The following is an 18,372-nucleotide window of genomic DNA, read 5'->3' as shown; positions in this document are numbered from 1 at the left end:
AAACTAAAGATAAACGGGATGTAGATAATTCTAATGAAAAATTGAGAAATAAACAAAATATCGATGATAGAACTAAAGAAAAGGGTCCATATCCTAAAACTAGCATTTCCGATGAAAAAAAATGTACGCCAGTCAAAGAAATCAAACTCAAAGAATCGCAGAAACAAATAACAGATATAAAATCATCAATACACAAAATTAAAACCCATTCAACTCCGACGACTCCTAAGAAGAAAGTACACAGCAAAATAATAGATTCCAATAAATTAAATGAAACTGAAAATTGTTTGGCTAGAGAGGAAACGAAAATATATAAGAGAGAGATATTTACGCGAATAGAAAGTCCTAAACCAAGTCCATCCCCAACTAAATTGCGTCGTACCATTGTAAGTGATCATATCAAAAAATTCAGTGATAAACCGTCCTACGATAAAACCGTCCAATTTGCCGACCGTACCAGAAGTCAAAGTGTAATTCCATCCTCTTACCAAGAACTAGTAGACGAAGGACGTAAAAGTACCAGTCCCACTTCACTTCCAGGTAGCCCAATTAGAGTACGATCTGCAAATGGTAATACAAAACTAATAACTTCGGAAGTTTTTACGAGAACACAAAACTACACAGGATCCATTGAAGTAATTTATCGGCAACCTTTCGAAAACATCAGAAGAGTAGCCTCAACTTTAAGAAATGAGACAGAAATATCTTTAGTTGATACTACGGATTCCAGCTTATCAGAATCAGTGGCACTACCAAGTTCCCCATCAGATCACGAAGTAAGTTCTGATGCTAATGGCCGATTCAAATCTTTATCTCCTACATCGCCGAAATCGAGAAAATCCCTAGAATCTATACACGAATCGTCTCATAGAATATCAGATTTAATTGCTTGCGCCAACGTACAAGAAGATATAATGATTCAAGAAACGGAACTACCGAGAAAGTTAGTCATGTCTCAATACCAAGAACTCGCCCAATCGGAAGCTACTTCTGAAAAAACAACCGATGGAAAAGTTGTATCACCTCCTCGAAGAAAATACCCTTTCCCATATGTAGAAGGAAGTTCTTCAAAAGGTAACACTTCCTCAGCGCTACCCGAATCTATTGCGATGTCCTCCTACAGCATGGCTTCTCGAATAGACACAAGTAAAGAGGTATTATCCCCAAGTCCAGTAGGTGTCGCTTTTAGATCAGTAAAATTTTAGTTGAAATAGAATCTTGAATTCAGTTTTTTATGAATAGGCATTTAAATATTTATGTAACTGCCGTTTTCAGAAGTTGAATCTTCAATAATAAATACAATGTGACTAAAGTCAAAGATAAAATATAGTGTAGATATTTTTATACTCTGCGTCCATAAAAAATTCCGAAGCTATTAAATAAATAATAATCTCATAAAAGGCTAAACGAACTTAATCAACTATTTGTTTGTAAATTTCCCGATTTCCTTCAATCAGCTAATACCAAAAATTTTAGTTGTTTCCAATTAATACAGGGTAAGCAAACATCAAAATTCCTATCCACTTAGAAACTACCACAAATCTGCAACTAGTCGTCATCTGAAAGATCGTAGTGCTATATAATAGGCTGGCTACATAATGTTAAAGAATGTAATGCCGGTTCTATCATAGTCTTTTCGTCATTGAAGAAACATTTGTACATGTCGTCAATTTTCGTTTGTCCGTTGTTGTTAGTGGATATCAGTAATTGCATAATTACGTAATTCTTTTCAACGTGGTGTTTATTACATTCAGTAAAATAATGAATTCAAAAAAACTTTTGTATGTTCGTCCACCCTATAACAATTTGAAACAATATGTTATACATTTTACCACGCGAAGATGGATCATCTCATATACTAGATCATAATTTTAAAAAACAATTAATTAAAGTAAAAAATCGACTTGTTTCGAGAACATCTAAAACTTATTATCGCTCATTTAGCTATTAAGGAATTAATGCTTTACTTTATAGACGCACTGTATAAACAAATCGCTTTTAACTGTTTTTAATTTATTTTCAAAAATGATAATGATTGAGGACCTTGTTTATCTTCATGAATAATCCAAATGTTTTCAATTTAACTTTCATTTAAAAGTGTTATTTAATAATCTTGTTAGAGATAATAAAAATTAAAAATATAGTTCTCCAATTTATTTATCTGATTGATTTTTTGTTAAATTTGAAAATTTACATTTTCTTTAATACCTTGACAGGTTTCTAATGAAAGGAATTCAATTTTACATTCTATTTTACATTTAAGTATATCTAAATAAGAATCGTAGTTTGTTTCATAAAATTATTTTACTCTGTGAGCAATAAACATCCATATATAGCTACAGGGTGATAAGATAATAATGCAGCTGTATCTTGTGATCACTTTATCGTTGGTTTTGTAGAAAAATTAACGCTTTTTTTGAAATCTGTTTCTTACGATTATCTTGGAAATCAATATTTCCTCGGTTTTCTTTTCAGCAATTAGATGTAAAAATTTATTAACAAATTTCTGCGAGCAATAGCTTTGAAGATAGAGCACTATGCATTACTATTATCCTAATGGCATTTCGAGAAATTCTGAATTTATAGATTCTTGTAAAATCTTTTAGACCTAAACTTGCCCAAACTAGTTTCACAGCTTGCTAGAATAAACTAACTAAGATTCTGACACTAAAATACTAAAATATACAGGTTGTTTCATAGTTATACATTCTGTAATGATAAAACTCATATTTATTAGGAAATTATACGTCATAAAAGTTTCTGTTTATGATGTGTACATCTGGTATTTCTTGGCGCAAGGAAATCTGTAATAGTAACGCTAATTTCGTATTTTCGAGATCCCAGAATCTATGTATTCAGATCCCAGACGTCAGAAATTACCACTTTCGGTATAACCAATGATTGGATTGGTTGAATTCAGCTTTTTGAAATGGATTGTATGGGTTCCTTTTGATCCGAATTTCATAAAAAAATAGATTATCTCCGTAAGATAACTCTAATCGAAGTTAAGTTATAACCTCACTTAAACTAACCAGAAAATGAATCCGTTTCTAGGTCTGCTTAACCACATCAAGAGAATAAATAAAAACGTGAACGATGATTTTTTTTAACTTTTATCTTAGTGTACGTCTTTCCTATCTTAAACCAATCCCCCATCTCTTAAAAATAGACCCCTCAATCAAACCGCTCCCTCAATTTCTCAATCCAGTTCAAAAAGGGAAACTAATCCAGTTATTGGTAAAGCTCATGGGAAAACTAACAAATATATTTTTTTAAAATATTACCAGTAATTTCCCTTATATATGATTTCACAAGCTATTAAAATATACTGATACTCTTTTATGAAACACTTAGTATATTCAATCAATTTTAGTGTTGAGATACTCTTAGAATGATGCATACTTTAGGAGAAATAAGGTAAGTACAACAAGTTTTAATAAGGTACACGACATTGAAAATCAAATAATCGTTGCGTGGATCTGATACGAAATTTGATAAAAGATGATGACTAAGGTCAATATTTCATGAAATTAGTACATCGTTTTTTGAATAACCAAACAAAAAAGTTAGCGACCATCATTCATTGTTTTATTGGACATTTGTAAATATTTTCCATATTTTTGGAAGACTTTTCCTATGCGAATTTCCATTATTTGATTATTAATATTAAAAATGCAAGCATCAGAAGTAAAATTTTTTTTATTAGTCTCCAAGTTTCGTCGAAAAATATCAATACCTACCTACCTACCTACCTACCTACTAAAGTGCCATTCTTCTGTTTCTGGTCCACTTACATTCCATTTCTAAACGAAGGCAACGTCCTAAATTAGACGCCTACTTCAATTCCTTTTCCACGTAATTATAGCTTTACCCTCGACTAAGTTATGAAGGAATATTCTACTTTCTTTTTTCGTTTGTAAGATATTCTTTATCCATGTAATACTAGTAACAACCTTTAACCTAATAATTTGTATCTGATCCACAAACGATTTACAGCATTATATAGTTTTACCTTACAAATATCGAAATATCTGGGGATACGTAGTGGTATGAAATCAATTTCTGAACTACTACTTTTTGAATACAGGAATACTCATAAATCAAGATGTCTGCCGCCGTACCACGAATAGCCGTTACTCAAGAAGAAGATAACGATTATGATATCGATAATGGTACTAACCATTTATCGTTAGCAGAAGCGTTGACTGATATGGAGGATTTATACGAAGATGATGATGACAATATAGTTAAAATACAGAAGTCAGCCAGAAAATCAAAACTAAAGATTAAACTCACTCACGATGACGCTTTAACAGATCTTGAAGATTTTGAAGCTTCAAGCGAGGATGAGAATAATGCTATAATAAAGCATTCGCAACCTATATCTATTGAAGATTTAGATTTGGAAGGTGGAGTTTTTGAAGAATCTTATAAAACTAACAAGACAACCAGGAAAGGAAAGAAAAAACTAGAAACGCAATCTTCAACTATACAAAAGAACGTTGAAGATGTAAACTATGAAGTATTTGAAAATTATACTGACGAAGAATTGTTCGATACAGATAATGAAATATCATCTGAAATAATCCCCGATGCTAATATTGATCTTGATGCTTATAATCTAGAAAATATGAATGTTGCTGACAGTTTTAATAAAGATGATACAAAAATGTTCTCTCTAGCTCCATACAAATTAGATTTCAATGATTCAGGTCATTTTCTAAGCACCACATCCCTTTCTCCAAATATATCAGATTTAACTGATATGGAATTATTGACATCAGATCATGAGGATGGTAAAACTTCCAAAAAGCTGAAACACCGAAAAAGGAAACAAAAAACTAGTAGACGACAATCTTTAACTGACGTAGAAGATTTGCACGTATCAGATAATGATGAAAGATTTAAATCTTCAGTTTGCAATCCCAAAAGGAAAATTAAAAAACATAAAGTAATCAAAAAAAGTTATTCATTAGCATATGATTCTGATAACGAAGATAACGCTCATTTACCTTTTCCGATCTGCAAAAAGATAGCTGTGAAGAAACAGAATGTGCTGAATATACCGGAATTGAGTACAAACTTCCCTACAGATACTGAAGATTTTGAAGATGTAACAGATAATGTGGTATCTCCAATTTATGAAGATCATGACGAAGCGTTTCAAAAAAGATTAGAAGAAATGGCAGAATGTTATAGCAAAATCGATGAATCACACATTTCCATTAAAAGAGACGAAATTCGTGAAATCAATTCATTTAGAAATAGTGATTCTGGTAAATCTAACAGTACCGACAGTGAGAATTATCAAACTGAGAATAATGATTCAGGTAATAATGAAGAGGTTACTGATTATGACATCAAATTTGCTGGCATATTTTCCGCGAAAGAAAAAAAGAAAGTTGATAAATTAGTGATTCCAATTCAAACAGAAGAACCTATTACAGATTGTGAAAACGTAAATAGTTCTGATGACGAAATCACTAAAATAATACCAATAGCATTTGCTAAACAATTAAAAATGCTCACCGACGAAGAGGAATTTGTGGATGATTCAGATGAAATTGGCAGTTTTCCGGACATAAATTTACCCCCACCAGCACGAAATCTAGTTATACTCAAAGAAAATTGTTCCTTACCAACAGTGCAAATTGTACCGATGGAAGATATCCCAGCTGAATACCCAAAAGAAGAATTTCCAGCTGCGGAAACAGATGAAGAAAGTGTTTCTGAAGCTGAAGAAGCTGTGGAAATTCCCAAATCAATATCGGTATCAGATTTCACTTTGCCAGATTGTGGGTTTGTTGAAGAAACTGAAAATAAATCAAAGAAACTGCCAGTAACTGCAAAAGGTGAGGAAGATTTGACAGACACTGAAGAATTGGAGCTAAATACTCCGAAAAGACGTCGTGCCCCAAAATTTAAACATCTTCACGAAAAGTTTTTAGCCGAGAAAAATAAGCTTTATGTTAAAATGCCTGAGCCAAAGATTTCAACTGATACAGATGATGTTTATCTAAGCGACGATAATAGTGAATACCACAGTTTGTCTCCTTTATTGAATATTCCAACCTTACCGGCACCGGAAGGTTTCACTGATGTAGAAGTTGTAGGAGATTCATCCGATGATGAGCCTAATTTCAGAGCGTTGTCATGTACTCCTCAACAAATGAGGGAACTGGGAGGGGAAACGATTATGTTGAGAGAAGGTTCAGGGCCTTTTTCAATACAAGATCGTTTGGATATAAATAAACCCATGAAAATAGCGTCAAACTTCATAACTAGCCCTGTGCACACAGACACAGAAGAATTGCATACTTCGGGAGATGAACCTGAAACATATTCTAGAGCGGAAACAGCCACTCCCAATCAGATCCATTTTGAATTGAATCAAGAAAGTGAGATCAACGTTGTGAATGAATCCAAAGTAAAGCTGGCTTCTGAAGGATGCATGTATTTAAAAGGAGGCGGTTACATTGAACCACTCTCTGATATTGAGTACTTTTCTGCAGATGAATTAAATTTCGATTATCTTCCGAAACCGCTTAATCATGATTTTAGTAACGAAATTTCATTGAACTTTCGTGATGGGTCAGTATTCTACAAGCACCAAGAAGGTAATGAATATATTTTCATTGCATAAACACATATTTCTTTGTTATCGGTACAGATAGATGTTGATATGTTTTCTAGCCGTTTACGAATTTTGTATATATAAACATATATTCTCAGTTTTGGGTATAGACTTTTTATAAATTTTAGGTTGTAATAGTTTCCTAAGATGGCCGAGATTATGTTGATATTCACATGATGTCAGATCTTTATTGGAAATATACTCAACTTTGTTAATTAAAATTAATCATCCTATATCTACATCAAGTGTAGAGTAGTAGTCTTCTAACACAATAATCTATAGATGAGTTTCTTTTGATACAGCTTATCCATGCCATGAATTGGATAAATTTTTCACGTAATCAGTTTGGTTCAACGTTTTTACTAACGTAGATCTACTCATGTGATTTCGGTTAGGATGTAAATTATTAAAGATTTTTATGTTGACTTCTACGCACGTCGGTTGTCAGTTGAATAGACCTCAACATCGTTATGCAAAGAGGGTAACGATGAAGTTGTCTCCATAGTATAGTTGATCCAAAAAATCGCTGTTATATGGAAAAAGAATAAACTGCAGACACGTACGAGGTATAAATATATGCGCAAGCTTTACAGATTGCCCAGTGACATTAAATCGTTTCTGATTGACTCCACCAAGGATACAGACCTATCAGGAGCCCCATGTACACAACAGTTTCTGATTGCACACTCTCACAAATATTGTTGTCATCAGAACCATCTGAATAGCTCCAATATTATGGCAATTATCTAGATGAATATTAAACATTTTTGGAGGGTGTTAAAAATAATAAAAATAGAGGTGTCATACTTAAAAAGCAAATTATTTGCAGAAAAATTAAAGATTTGATAAAAGTGTGAATACCACCATAATATCGAAAATATTGGAAAACACTTTGAAACCAGAAATTATAAAAACCTGTTTTGGATATAAAATTTGTAACAATGAAAGTATGTTGATGTTTTTGTCAGCTGATTTTTTCTAATATAATCACTTGGTGAATGTTCAAGCAAAAAATAATCACAAAATAAAAGAAGATGGGTATTTGAAAGCAAGTAATACCAAATAACTTAGCCACTCATTTAATAACACTTAAAAGCACTTTTTCTATGGAATAAAGCATATGGTTTATAGGGTTAGGATCACGGTTCTGCGAATGTCCTAAGGACAATCTCTTTCTCTGTAAAGTTATTACGATCACAAAATTTAGACACATAGAGATGCTTTAATGTTGGATAATGATGCTGTAAAAGCTCATTAAGCTACAGGATTTTGAACATTTTGAAGAATCAGATCATTTGATCCCTAGAGAATAATTAGTGTATCTTTGACGAATTGAGATCCAGAAACGCAATTTTCGTCGTGGGAAATAAACATTCTCGATGGCAACTTCTTCCTTTTTCGTTCTATCACAATTGTGAATGGGGTTTGTAGGTTAGTTGCTTTATTGATGAATATTACTGAAAACATATATTTTGAACCAATCTAAGCAATTATATTATCAAAGAAAAGAGAGAGATGACAATAAGAATAAAAAATACCAAAAAACTTCCTGAAATAACCGAAGGAATGATGTTACGACAAAATTTCAATAACAAAAAATCGTTCCCAATGATTAGAAAAACACCATAATACTTCCTATATCCAAAAAAAAAAGCAAAGAAATCTCAAAAAACGTACTTATATCTTATATAATAAGAAAACTCGATCACTTTTGTTCAAGTATTAGTTAATAAAAATTTTACAAAGAGAACTTGTTACTTGGGATAGACTAGGAAGACTATTTCGTCACCACCTGTGCCTTTAGACAAATATTTCGTTAGTATTCTCTCGTAGTTTGAGCTATAAAAATCGTCTCGTCTAAATGCTTGTGCTTTAGTGATAATCGTCATCAAACCACAATATTTATTTTTGATTCAATTGCAAGTTTTGTGTCTGTTGAGTGAAATTTCTTATAATAGTTGTCACAGGGAATGAGTGTGAATTTGAATCTTAACATAAAATATCTTCTATTCCTTTAAATACGTCCACCTTTATCTCGAGAATGATATGTTTTTTCGTGATTTTATCGTAAAATATTTAGATTCTAAATCAATATTGTCCGTAATAAACTTCGAATATACGAATATCTTCTAATTGTATTGATGATGAAGAAAATAAGATTCTGCTATAAAGAATTAGTTAACCCTAGTCTGGTGTTGGTAAAATATGAAAATCCCACGGTTGGTACTGTAAATTAAACATCTCTCTGCATATTGCTACTGGAAACATTGTAGAGGTTGCAAATAGAAACATGTTGGAGAATATGCGACATTTTTGTCAAAAAGAAAATCAGTATTTTCGACTTTAAAGCGACATCGAGTTGTTTGAAAATTCATTGCAGATATCATACTTATTTTAATTTTGAATTGAGCATCAACTTACTTTTTAAACAATTTTAAATAGAGGACGCAAATCATGTAAGTAACAAAATTGTTTTTTCCAAATTTATTTACTAATTAAGCATGCTAAAGCTCAAAATTTTGTTTAATTGGCACTAGCAATTGTCAAAACACATATATAGAATCAAATGGTAAGTTATACCGATGAAATGTGGAAAAATTCATATTTATTTTATTAAAATCTTTTAAAAGCAGAAAACCACTCGCACATCTTTCAAAGGGGTCGAGCACTTTCAGGATAATATTTATTTAACTTTTCATTGTTTTTTCTAATTGTTTTTCCATGTAAAAAATCATGTTTAATTAAACTTTCGCCCCAATTATCCAACAATGGATACAATGTTATTTATATGAAGACAAGTGACAGATTAATGTAAAATTTTGACAGACAACATTAAAAACCTGGCTGAAAGTGTTGCTGTTCTCAAAAAAGATATTCTTTCGTCAATATATTCAATGACTTTCCAAATTTTCAAGTAAATTTTGAATCAATACCATGACTTTGGATGAAATTAAAATTTTTTTCTCCCTTTCCATTGAAAATAATTAAACAATTGAATAATCGTTTATACTTTATACCCCTTAAAATCATTATTAATATAATTTATGCCTTTAAAAAAATTCATATGAATTTTTCATAGAAAAATGATTGAATAATTGAATGTTAAAAAAATAAATAATCACGTTGGATATTTACTAACTATGATAATAATGATAATTGTGTTCTTATAGAATGGGAAACCACAAGACAGCCGCTTAACTTGGAGCCAACAGCTCCACCAATAGCCAAGGACGCAGCACAGCAAGGTAAGATTTTTCAAATGATGTTTTTTTATTGAATATGACATTTTAATCAAAACAAAATTCTCAATATTTGATACAACAAATATTTCAGTAAATCTGTATGGAATGGATGGAAGTCTTATTTTTTAATTATCAATGCGTATTTATGGTACTAGAAAATTAGAATATTTGTAATCTTTGGATCATTCTACGTAGTTTTACTAAAGTACTTTCACTTATAGGTAACAATATGTATGTAACAATAATTTGACTTTTGTCGTTTTCTCACGAAGTAACTTCAGTTGTACAACTATATAAGAATTGGATTTTGTTGTATTAAATGTATTTGTGGGATTTCTGTATTGGAAAAAAAATCAACTTTATACTGATATTGATTGGGAAATTTGAAGATATCTTATTGTCACTTTATCCTAAGCTATTACTATTTTATTCTTTTACTTTTTAACTGGCACTGTTAAGAGGTGTTTCAAAATAAATTTCATATTTCGTGAATCATTAAAAAAAAATAATCTAATCTTATTAATTTACAAAATACAGAATTTTATTGGAATTTGTTAGGGAAAATGCCACGTCTTCTTATCGAATACATATTAGAGACTGCTGGACCATGTTCTTTGGCTATAACAATGGAAAATTTGAAGTTGTAACACTAAGAAATTTTCTAGAGTTTTCACATAATGCTATAATGCTGTAACCAACCTCCTATCCTTAAAAAAGTAGAAGACTCTTTGAATTAAGTTTCGGATTCGTTGCGTTCTAGTAGGGGATTATAGTCTTATAATGAGCTTTATCCGGAAACAAAACAAGAAGTGAAGCTAATGGATGGAGCCCTGGCGATTAAATTTTTGCACCATATTAATCTTTCTAACGGTGCAATGATGATCTATAAACATTTGAAGCACTTGCAGTTTTTCTAACTAAAAAATTTGTAACGTAACGTAAAAACTGATTTACTATGTACGGGTTTTGCTACTCATAATAACCTGTATTTTCATATTTTTTAATATTCAACCAATTCCTCAAAATTTTTAATCCGTTATTGAATGATAATGAAAACCCTGCAAAATCATCCCTTTGCATACCCCACGCGCCTTTCGGATTCATTATTAAATTTTATTTTGAGATACCTTATATTTAATACAGATTAATTAATTCCTTTTCAGACAAATATCTAAAAAAAGGAGGACGATTGTTAGATTAGAAAGTATGATAAAGTGACAATAAGATACTGATGATTTATATTAATTAACATGCAGGTATTTCGTAACTCTTTCATATCACACTAGTAGCACCACCATCAATCGCTAATTTCATCTTCATCTATCATTTATTAATTATTTTTTATTTTGTTTTAATATCTCTTTTTTATTTATAAGCCGAAGGATGCTCTTTGTGCATTATTAATACAAAACAATTACACAAATCGCTTTAATTAATTTTTCAGCATAGTCTAACGATTTTTTATTATTATTACTGTTTACTAAACTTATTTACTGTCATTAAAATAAAAATAAAATGAGCTTTTCAGCTTCAATGAGGCAAGTAGCCTCTATCATCAACAGGAGCGCCTCGTATATAATAATAAAAGTTTTTAAAAACATTTTGACTTTCATATATATAGAAAAATATAAACCATTACAAAAAATTATAGCGATACGATCCTGTCTATCAGCTTACAGCTAAAAACTATTGTACTCCTAATGCCCTTTCGGAATTTTGAAATTTTTCCGTAAAGTTCATCAATTTGAATTTTAGTCATGACATTATATATTGTCTGTAATATCTCTATATACTCTACCGACTATTAATGAAACTATTCAAACGATTTTACTAAGTAAAAATGAAATAAATCAGCTGCGTTATCGATATATAAAAACATTCGAATACAAGCGCCAATTACGAAAAAATAGCAATTGTCACACATATCACAAACTATGAGAGATAAGTATAACTAAATTCAAGATAAATTAGAATTTTGAAACGAGGGTTGATTCCTTTGTACTATCCCTGACCCTTTTACAATTAAAGATTTACAATGATATCTTTATTTTTCAATCTAACCCCCATTACGGTTAAAACATTTCTAATGTATCTCGAAGGATTGCAAATCACATATTATCCAAAGAAAATCATTCAGTACGCAAGGGTTCAAGTTTCGAGAGCAAAATCTGGAGAACAGCAGATGATTTCAAAAACAAAAAGAACAGGTGTCCATTCGAAACTACAAAGTTTATAATATTTCTAGAAAAACGACAATCTAAAATAGATATCACCAAACAAAACATAAACCAAAATTTATAAAAACCTGTGTGGTTGAGTAGTGAACTCAATTAATGTTTCTGTCAACCCTGATTTATTTTTTGATATAATGACATAGCGAATTAGGTGAAGTCTCCAATTACTGTGAGCCCAATCTGGAAAATTGAAATCTTAAACTATAGCGGCTCATGCAATGGTGGATCTTGATTGGATGCGTTAACTGATACAAGAAAACACTTATGCGCTACGTTTTTCTTTTTCCATGATGTTACAACCCGCTGGGGGCCTTGACCTTGATACTTTTTTTTCTCCAAATATTTCTGTCTGAAGCTTCCTTCCTCCAATTCCGTACATTTAGAATACCGTCTTCTGCGACTTCTTCCTGCCACATTTACCGACATTTTCCAATTGGCATACGCCAAAATTGGATTCAAGTACTTTCCTTGGCATTCTTTCACTCATTTGTACCATACGGCCTGCCCATCGCAGTCTCTGTACTCTCTACATATTCCGAGATCATTATATTCCTGATATATATCTCGGGTTATTTATTATGTCAAAACTCACGTTTCACAATAGTACGTTAAAATGCTCTTGGATATTCTTGTTTGTTTAAATGTACGTCTCTAAATCTAAATACGTGCCGAAGAGCATATTCCTTATGTGTCTGGCTGATTCTTTTTTGTCTGACATTTCATTTCCATTCTTGGTAATCTGTATAGCCATTTATGTGAAATCTTCTTGTCCTTTTTTCCTACGTTGACTGCTCATACCTCCTTTGGTTTAACGTACAGCTTCATTTACATGTCTTTAACCGTGGGTAGTTATCTCCCCATTATGTTAATATAATTTGCAAAAGCTGCTATTTGTGATGATCTATAACTAAAGATGTTTCTAGGATAAATTGTCATATTTCTGATGATGTGTTTCGTAGCTATATTGGACGAGTGCTAAACCATCACCCTGTTTAGGGTACCTAGTTATCTCGAATTGATTAGTCAGCAGATTATGTATAAGTACATACATTATTATTACTTTTACGTCGTATCAACTTTCCTGGTATTCCAAACTCGTTCATAATAACATATAGTTTGTTTATGTCAATAAAATCATAGGCCTTCTTAAAATCCTCGAATATTTAGTGACATATTCCCCCTTTTTATCTTATATCTCAAAAATGGTTCAATGTTTGGAAAATTATTGTAGAATTATCGTATACTTCACAATATTTATAATAAATGTGATCAACATTAAACGAGGAAAGTAGATTTTTACACAAATTGATTTTTGTGACTATTGACCATTAATATCTCATGACATCAAGATTTCATGCGGTTCTTCAGACAATTTTTAGAATTCCAAAACAGACATTCAGCCCTCTCCCACCGAAGTTACTACCTTTATTGAACCGATTCCAGCTTTAAACATACTTAAATTTAAAATGCAACAATTTTATAGCTACATTATAGTTTAAGGACTGTGCAGCTGTCTAATATCATTTCTAGTTTGTTATATTATATGGATAAGGGAAATGAGCATCGTAAAAAACTCAACGTTCGACGATTAAACCCATAATAATTTGTAGTTATACATCGTAATTGTCTAAATTAATATCTTATTCGTAAAAATATAATGTGTCATGTTAACACTCTTGAAATTGATCAGTTGCAATACGAATATGGGCGAAAATGTGTAATATAGTTGTAATTTGTAATACTTATTTTCAATAAATTCCAAAATTTATAACATTGTTCTAAAATTCCCATTTGAATAGAGTATATTCCATTTTATGTAACATTATCTTTCATATGGAATTGATGACAAAATACATTTCATTTTTTCTGTTTGTATGTTTTCGATTAAAATTTCGATTAAATAAATTGTTAAAATTCCGAAGCGGTGTTGGGAAGCCAAATTTTTAGTCCAATTGTGCTTAGATAAACTCTGATTAAACGAGGATGAAAAATATTTATAAATGCAGTTTTCTCTTCAGCATATAGTGGTTTTTTAAAAATATTTTAAATTTAAGCACAAACTTCACAGAAATTAAGTACTCAAAAAGGACGAAATTAAAGAAATAATACCAACAATTTTAAAATTTAATCCTTGGACTAATTTTATATAAAATGTTGTATTCGGTATAAAAATGTGTTAGTACAAGTTTTTAAAATATTGGCACAAATTTGGTTGATCAAAGATTCATCAGACAATTTATTTTCTTATATACAGTGTGACCCATTTAAGAAGAAAGCACCTCCATGTTTTCACAAGGTCATACAGGAGTAAAGAATTTAAAATATTGACATTGAAAAATAAGGACAATTATCAATAACTTGCTTGAGGTAAAGACGAAAAATCACACATTTTCATTTCCTTATTCTTTATGTTCACAAAATTTCCTCCAAAAATGAAACCATATGAAAAAAAATATTAGTAAAACTAGTAATTTTTCATAGAACGTTCTTCATGATCCAAAATTAAAAATTTGATTATCAGTAACAAATCTTTATATATGGCAATATCATAAACTGTTAATAATAAAAAGGTGACCAGGATTGAAATCTTCTTGTTCAAATAACATTTTGTCAATACTATTAGTATTTCAATCTTGTCAAGGCACGTATAACTCGCGCCTAACGATTCGTGGCGAATTATTATCATAATTCTTACTATTAATGATTAAATTTTCCTTATCATAAATTTTAAAAAACATGGACTTTAGTTGATATACAAAATATAGTATAACATTTAAAAAAAATAATACCACAGATATCAGCAAATTGATAAAACATTTAAGCTTCTATAAGTACTGAAATGTCTATGAAATACCAAAAAACTTAATAAAAGGGTTAGCAATTCATTTATCCCAATATTGAATTCGTGACTTGAGCATTTCTGGAAGGTTTTTTACGAAATGACTTTTATATGTTCTGTCGTGGTCTCCAAACGTGCTATTTATGGTGAATAAGATGAAACGTTGACAAAAAGACTTCTAGCAACACAAAAACTGGTGTACCAAAAGCAATTTGTGACATGGTGTGTTGTTATCATGAAGAAAAAACCGTTGGTTCATTTTCAGGTCTTTTCCTTTGTAACTCATTTCGCAAACGTTCCAATTCCCTTTATGAAATTTACACATATACAAGTTTCTCCACTTTTATCATATTTTCTCTTATTTTAGATATAGAAGAACGTCTCCACCTCTTCTCGTCCTTATATGCATCATTTTTATCTATTTATAAAGTTGATAGTGAGGTTGACGTTTGTGGGCGGCAGTACAAAATGGCGTCAACGCTGTCATTCGCAACGATCTGCCACGCGTGCGCGGCGTAATCGTTACGCGCTCGCTCCGCTTAGACACCATAGTCAGATTTTAATAAATAATTTATGAGCTTCTGTTTCACTTTTTCCAATTTGGAATGCGTTGGATGCGATGGATACTGTAAACATAATCTTACTAAAGCTTCTATAGTAGCTGACCGAGCAACTTAATAGGCTCAAATTTGTTATTGATTGTTGTTATAAAACTGTATTCACATTTTCTTATCGCACTTCATAGAAAACTCTAGACTTCTCATCATACTTTTCATCAGAGTTAGGAAATTATCATACGATATAGTCAAATGAATCAATGAATTCAAATGTGGATAAAAATTTATGTTATGTAATATCGATTTATTCGTTTCTTAAGAGTACTTAATTACTGAGTTGGACGTACGTCGGACGAAAAGGTCTGCACAATAGCATGCGCATGCCAAGGTAATTAAATGTTCAAAGAAAGAAATTGATTCAAACAATTGTGCAACACCGGCACAGCTTCAGCAACTCCGGCGATTTTAAAATTCATTCTTCAAATTCACAGATCATTCACTTCTCATCGGCAATTATAACATACCAAATTAACAAACAACAACTAACGAAGACGAAAAATGTTATGACTACACTTTGGTTAATGCAAAGATATTATGAAACTTCTTTATACACCATGGACCGCTATGTCCAACTGTCGACGTCAATATATTTCAAATTTTTAGAGTAGTATATAAATAAATTATAGATAATTTCAATTGATATCTGTTACCAAAAATATTGAAACGCTGGTATAGAATCATCGTAAACTTTTACATTTTACTGTATCTCTCTAAGTTGTATCATTAGGTAAAGTGCTCTTCTCAGTATATATACGAGAGTTCGATTACTTTATTTAAAATTCATATATTTTTATCAAATCACAGATCATTGAAAATAATTTTCATTTTATTCAATCTATAGATGTTCTAACACATTGATCAAAATTTTGGTCTATCTATGTTTATGTCTATATATGTTTTTAGTGTATCTTGAAGCCTCCTCTGTTTTTTTGATAATCTGCTATTAGATTCTTTTATTTTAATTAGAATGTTTCCATGTGATTATCATCAATCGCTCTAGAGGAGGAGCTGCACATCTAGATTTAAAGATTATGAAATTTCGTCCAAATGCTTTCCATGCTTTCTATTGATTGCTGGATTTACTAAACCAGACTAATGTATGAATTGTCTCAGGTTTGTATACATGACCGTTTTGTTTAGGTTCACCTTCAGGTCTACTTCATGATTAACAAGGCTGAGCTCAATGATCTATTGTTGTAGTTGTAGTCTATCCATGATTAGGACAATATCGTTGGTGAATTGGATCAGAGATTCTCCATCCACTTTAAGATTTGATTTCCTAGAACTGGATGCATTAAAACTACTTGAAAATGTGTGTAGCATAATAGTTGCGAATTATGCTTGGAATACTATTACATACTGGTCAAGATTTTAAATGTCAATATGCCAAATGATGTCTACTGTCTTCTTTTTTACCTCATAGTTACTGTAGGGATGAAAATGTCCATGCTCCAGTTGCCTCGTGATTGATGGATCAATGCAATACCTTTTCAACTTACAGGCGAATGTAAAGGAATCAGCTCTGGGTTGCAAATGGTACTATTCTCGTTATCTTCGTAATGTATACACAATCCAGCCTTTGCACACCCTGGAGTTACTTAAAGAGGATAGATCTGAGGGATTTTTTTTTATAATCTTATCTACTAAGTCTGGTGCAGGTCATTAATTTGTAAATTTTTGTGAAATCTATTCATGAAATTATACAGAACTATATTTAATTTATTTCATCTTCTTAATCTATACCAGTGTCTCCTGCGCACTACCAGGAATTCATTTTATCTTATTTGACAGTTAGACTGAAGAGTACCATATATCTTTATCTGCAAATTATGAGAGCCATATTAAAGATCTATTTTTTTAATAGATATTCACCTACCTGGCACTCAGTTTATTACATACGAAAGCGTGCTTTTACCTAATAGCAGTATGACTTCAGTTCCTTTAGATCCGCCCTTATTGCATAGAACCACCTCCTATACCCAAATAGACGCTATGCTTGAAACTATGTTGTTCGAAGTGCAACAACAAGAAAAACTGTTTGGATTAGACTTGGACGTATTAGAGCCTGAGCCACAATGTCTCAATACTTTAGAATTACTGCCTAGTACTGATGCAATAATAGAAGTACCCATTAAAAAGATGATACGTAAACCAAAAATATATGAAACCACACAAGAAATAATTATAAATCAAGATGAATCTCCTTACGATTTAATTTCGTTTACTGGAAATCCGAAAGCTGAATCAGCTCATGAGTATGATGAGGTAATTTTTAAAGAAAACGTAATAGATCTAGAAGAAATAACCAAAAACATAGATAAGTTAGTAACAACTGTGGAAGAAGAAGAAAATAGATTACTACTCACTAATCATCCAGAAGATGAATACCTGGAGAAACCTTATACTTTTAAAATTGATTTCCAAAGAGCAAATACTGCGTCTAGTGAATCTTTAAGTGATCATAATCAAGATAGTCCGAATGAAACAAATGAACAAAAAGAATCATCTGCTGATGAGGATTATGAATACATCGAAAATACACCATTATCACACGCCATGCATATTAGAGACAACAGAACAGGAGATGATATTTGGTGGGAAGGAACTTATCGCAACCTTAGTATTGTACCAGAAGAAGACGAAGAAAATCATAGCTTACTAGGCAGTTGTTATTCTAACAAATCTTATTCTACCAAAGCTTATTCGCCATTAATTGAAACGACAGTTTTTGAAAGATCTCCTATACTAAACGCTTCCAAAAGTGAAGCTTCCGTCGAGATTAATGAATCGAGTGATGAAAGTTCAT

General features: G+C 31.3%; 1 protein-coding gene across 18 annotated transcripts in view; it reads left to right on the top strand.

The window, feature by feature from the left end:
- Window positions 1–18,372, top strand: part of LOC130441938 (uncharacterized) — a 247,460-nt gene that overhangs the window by 181,717 nt on the left and 47,371 nt on the right. For all 18 annotated transcript variants that reach the window (XM_056775827.1, XM_056775831.1, XM_056775833.1 and 15 more), the window contains one exon: window positions 9,805–9,879. In XM_056775827.1, coding sequence (XP_056631805.1) covers window positions 9,805–9,879 — 75 coding nt within the window. The remainder of the gene's footprint in view (window positions 1–9,804; window positions 9,880–18,372) is intronic.

Source organism: Diorhabda sublineata, chromosome 3 (genome assembly GCF_026230105.1).
Source record: "Diorhabda sublineata isolate icDioSubl1.1 chromosome 3, icDioSubl1.1, whole genome shotgun sequence".
Lineage (NCBI taxonomy): Eukaryota > Metazoa > Arthropoda > Insecta > Coleoptera > Chrysomelidae > Diorhabda > Diorhabda sublineata.
Note: the sequence above shows the minus strand (reverse complement) of the source record. Positions and strands in the feature narration are given on the sequence as shown.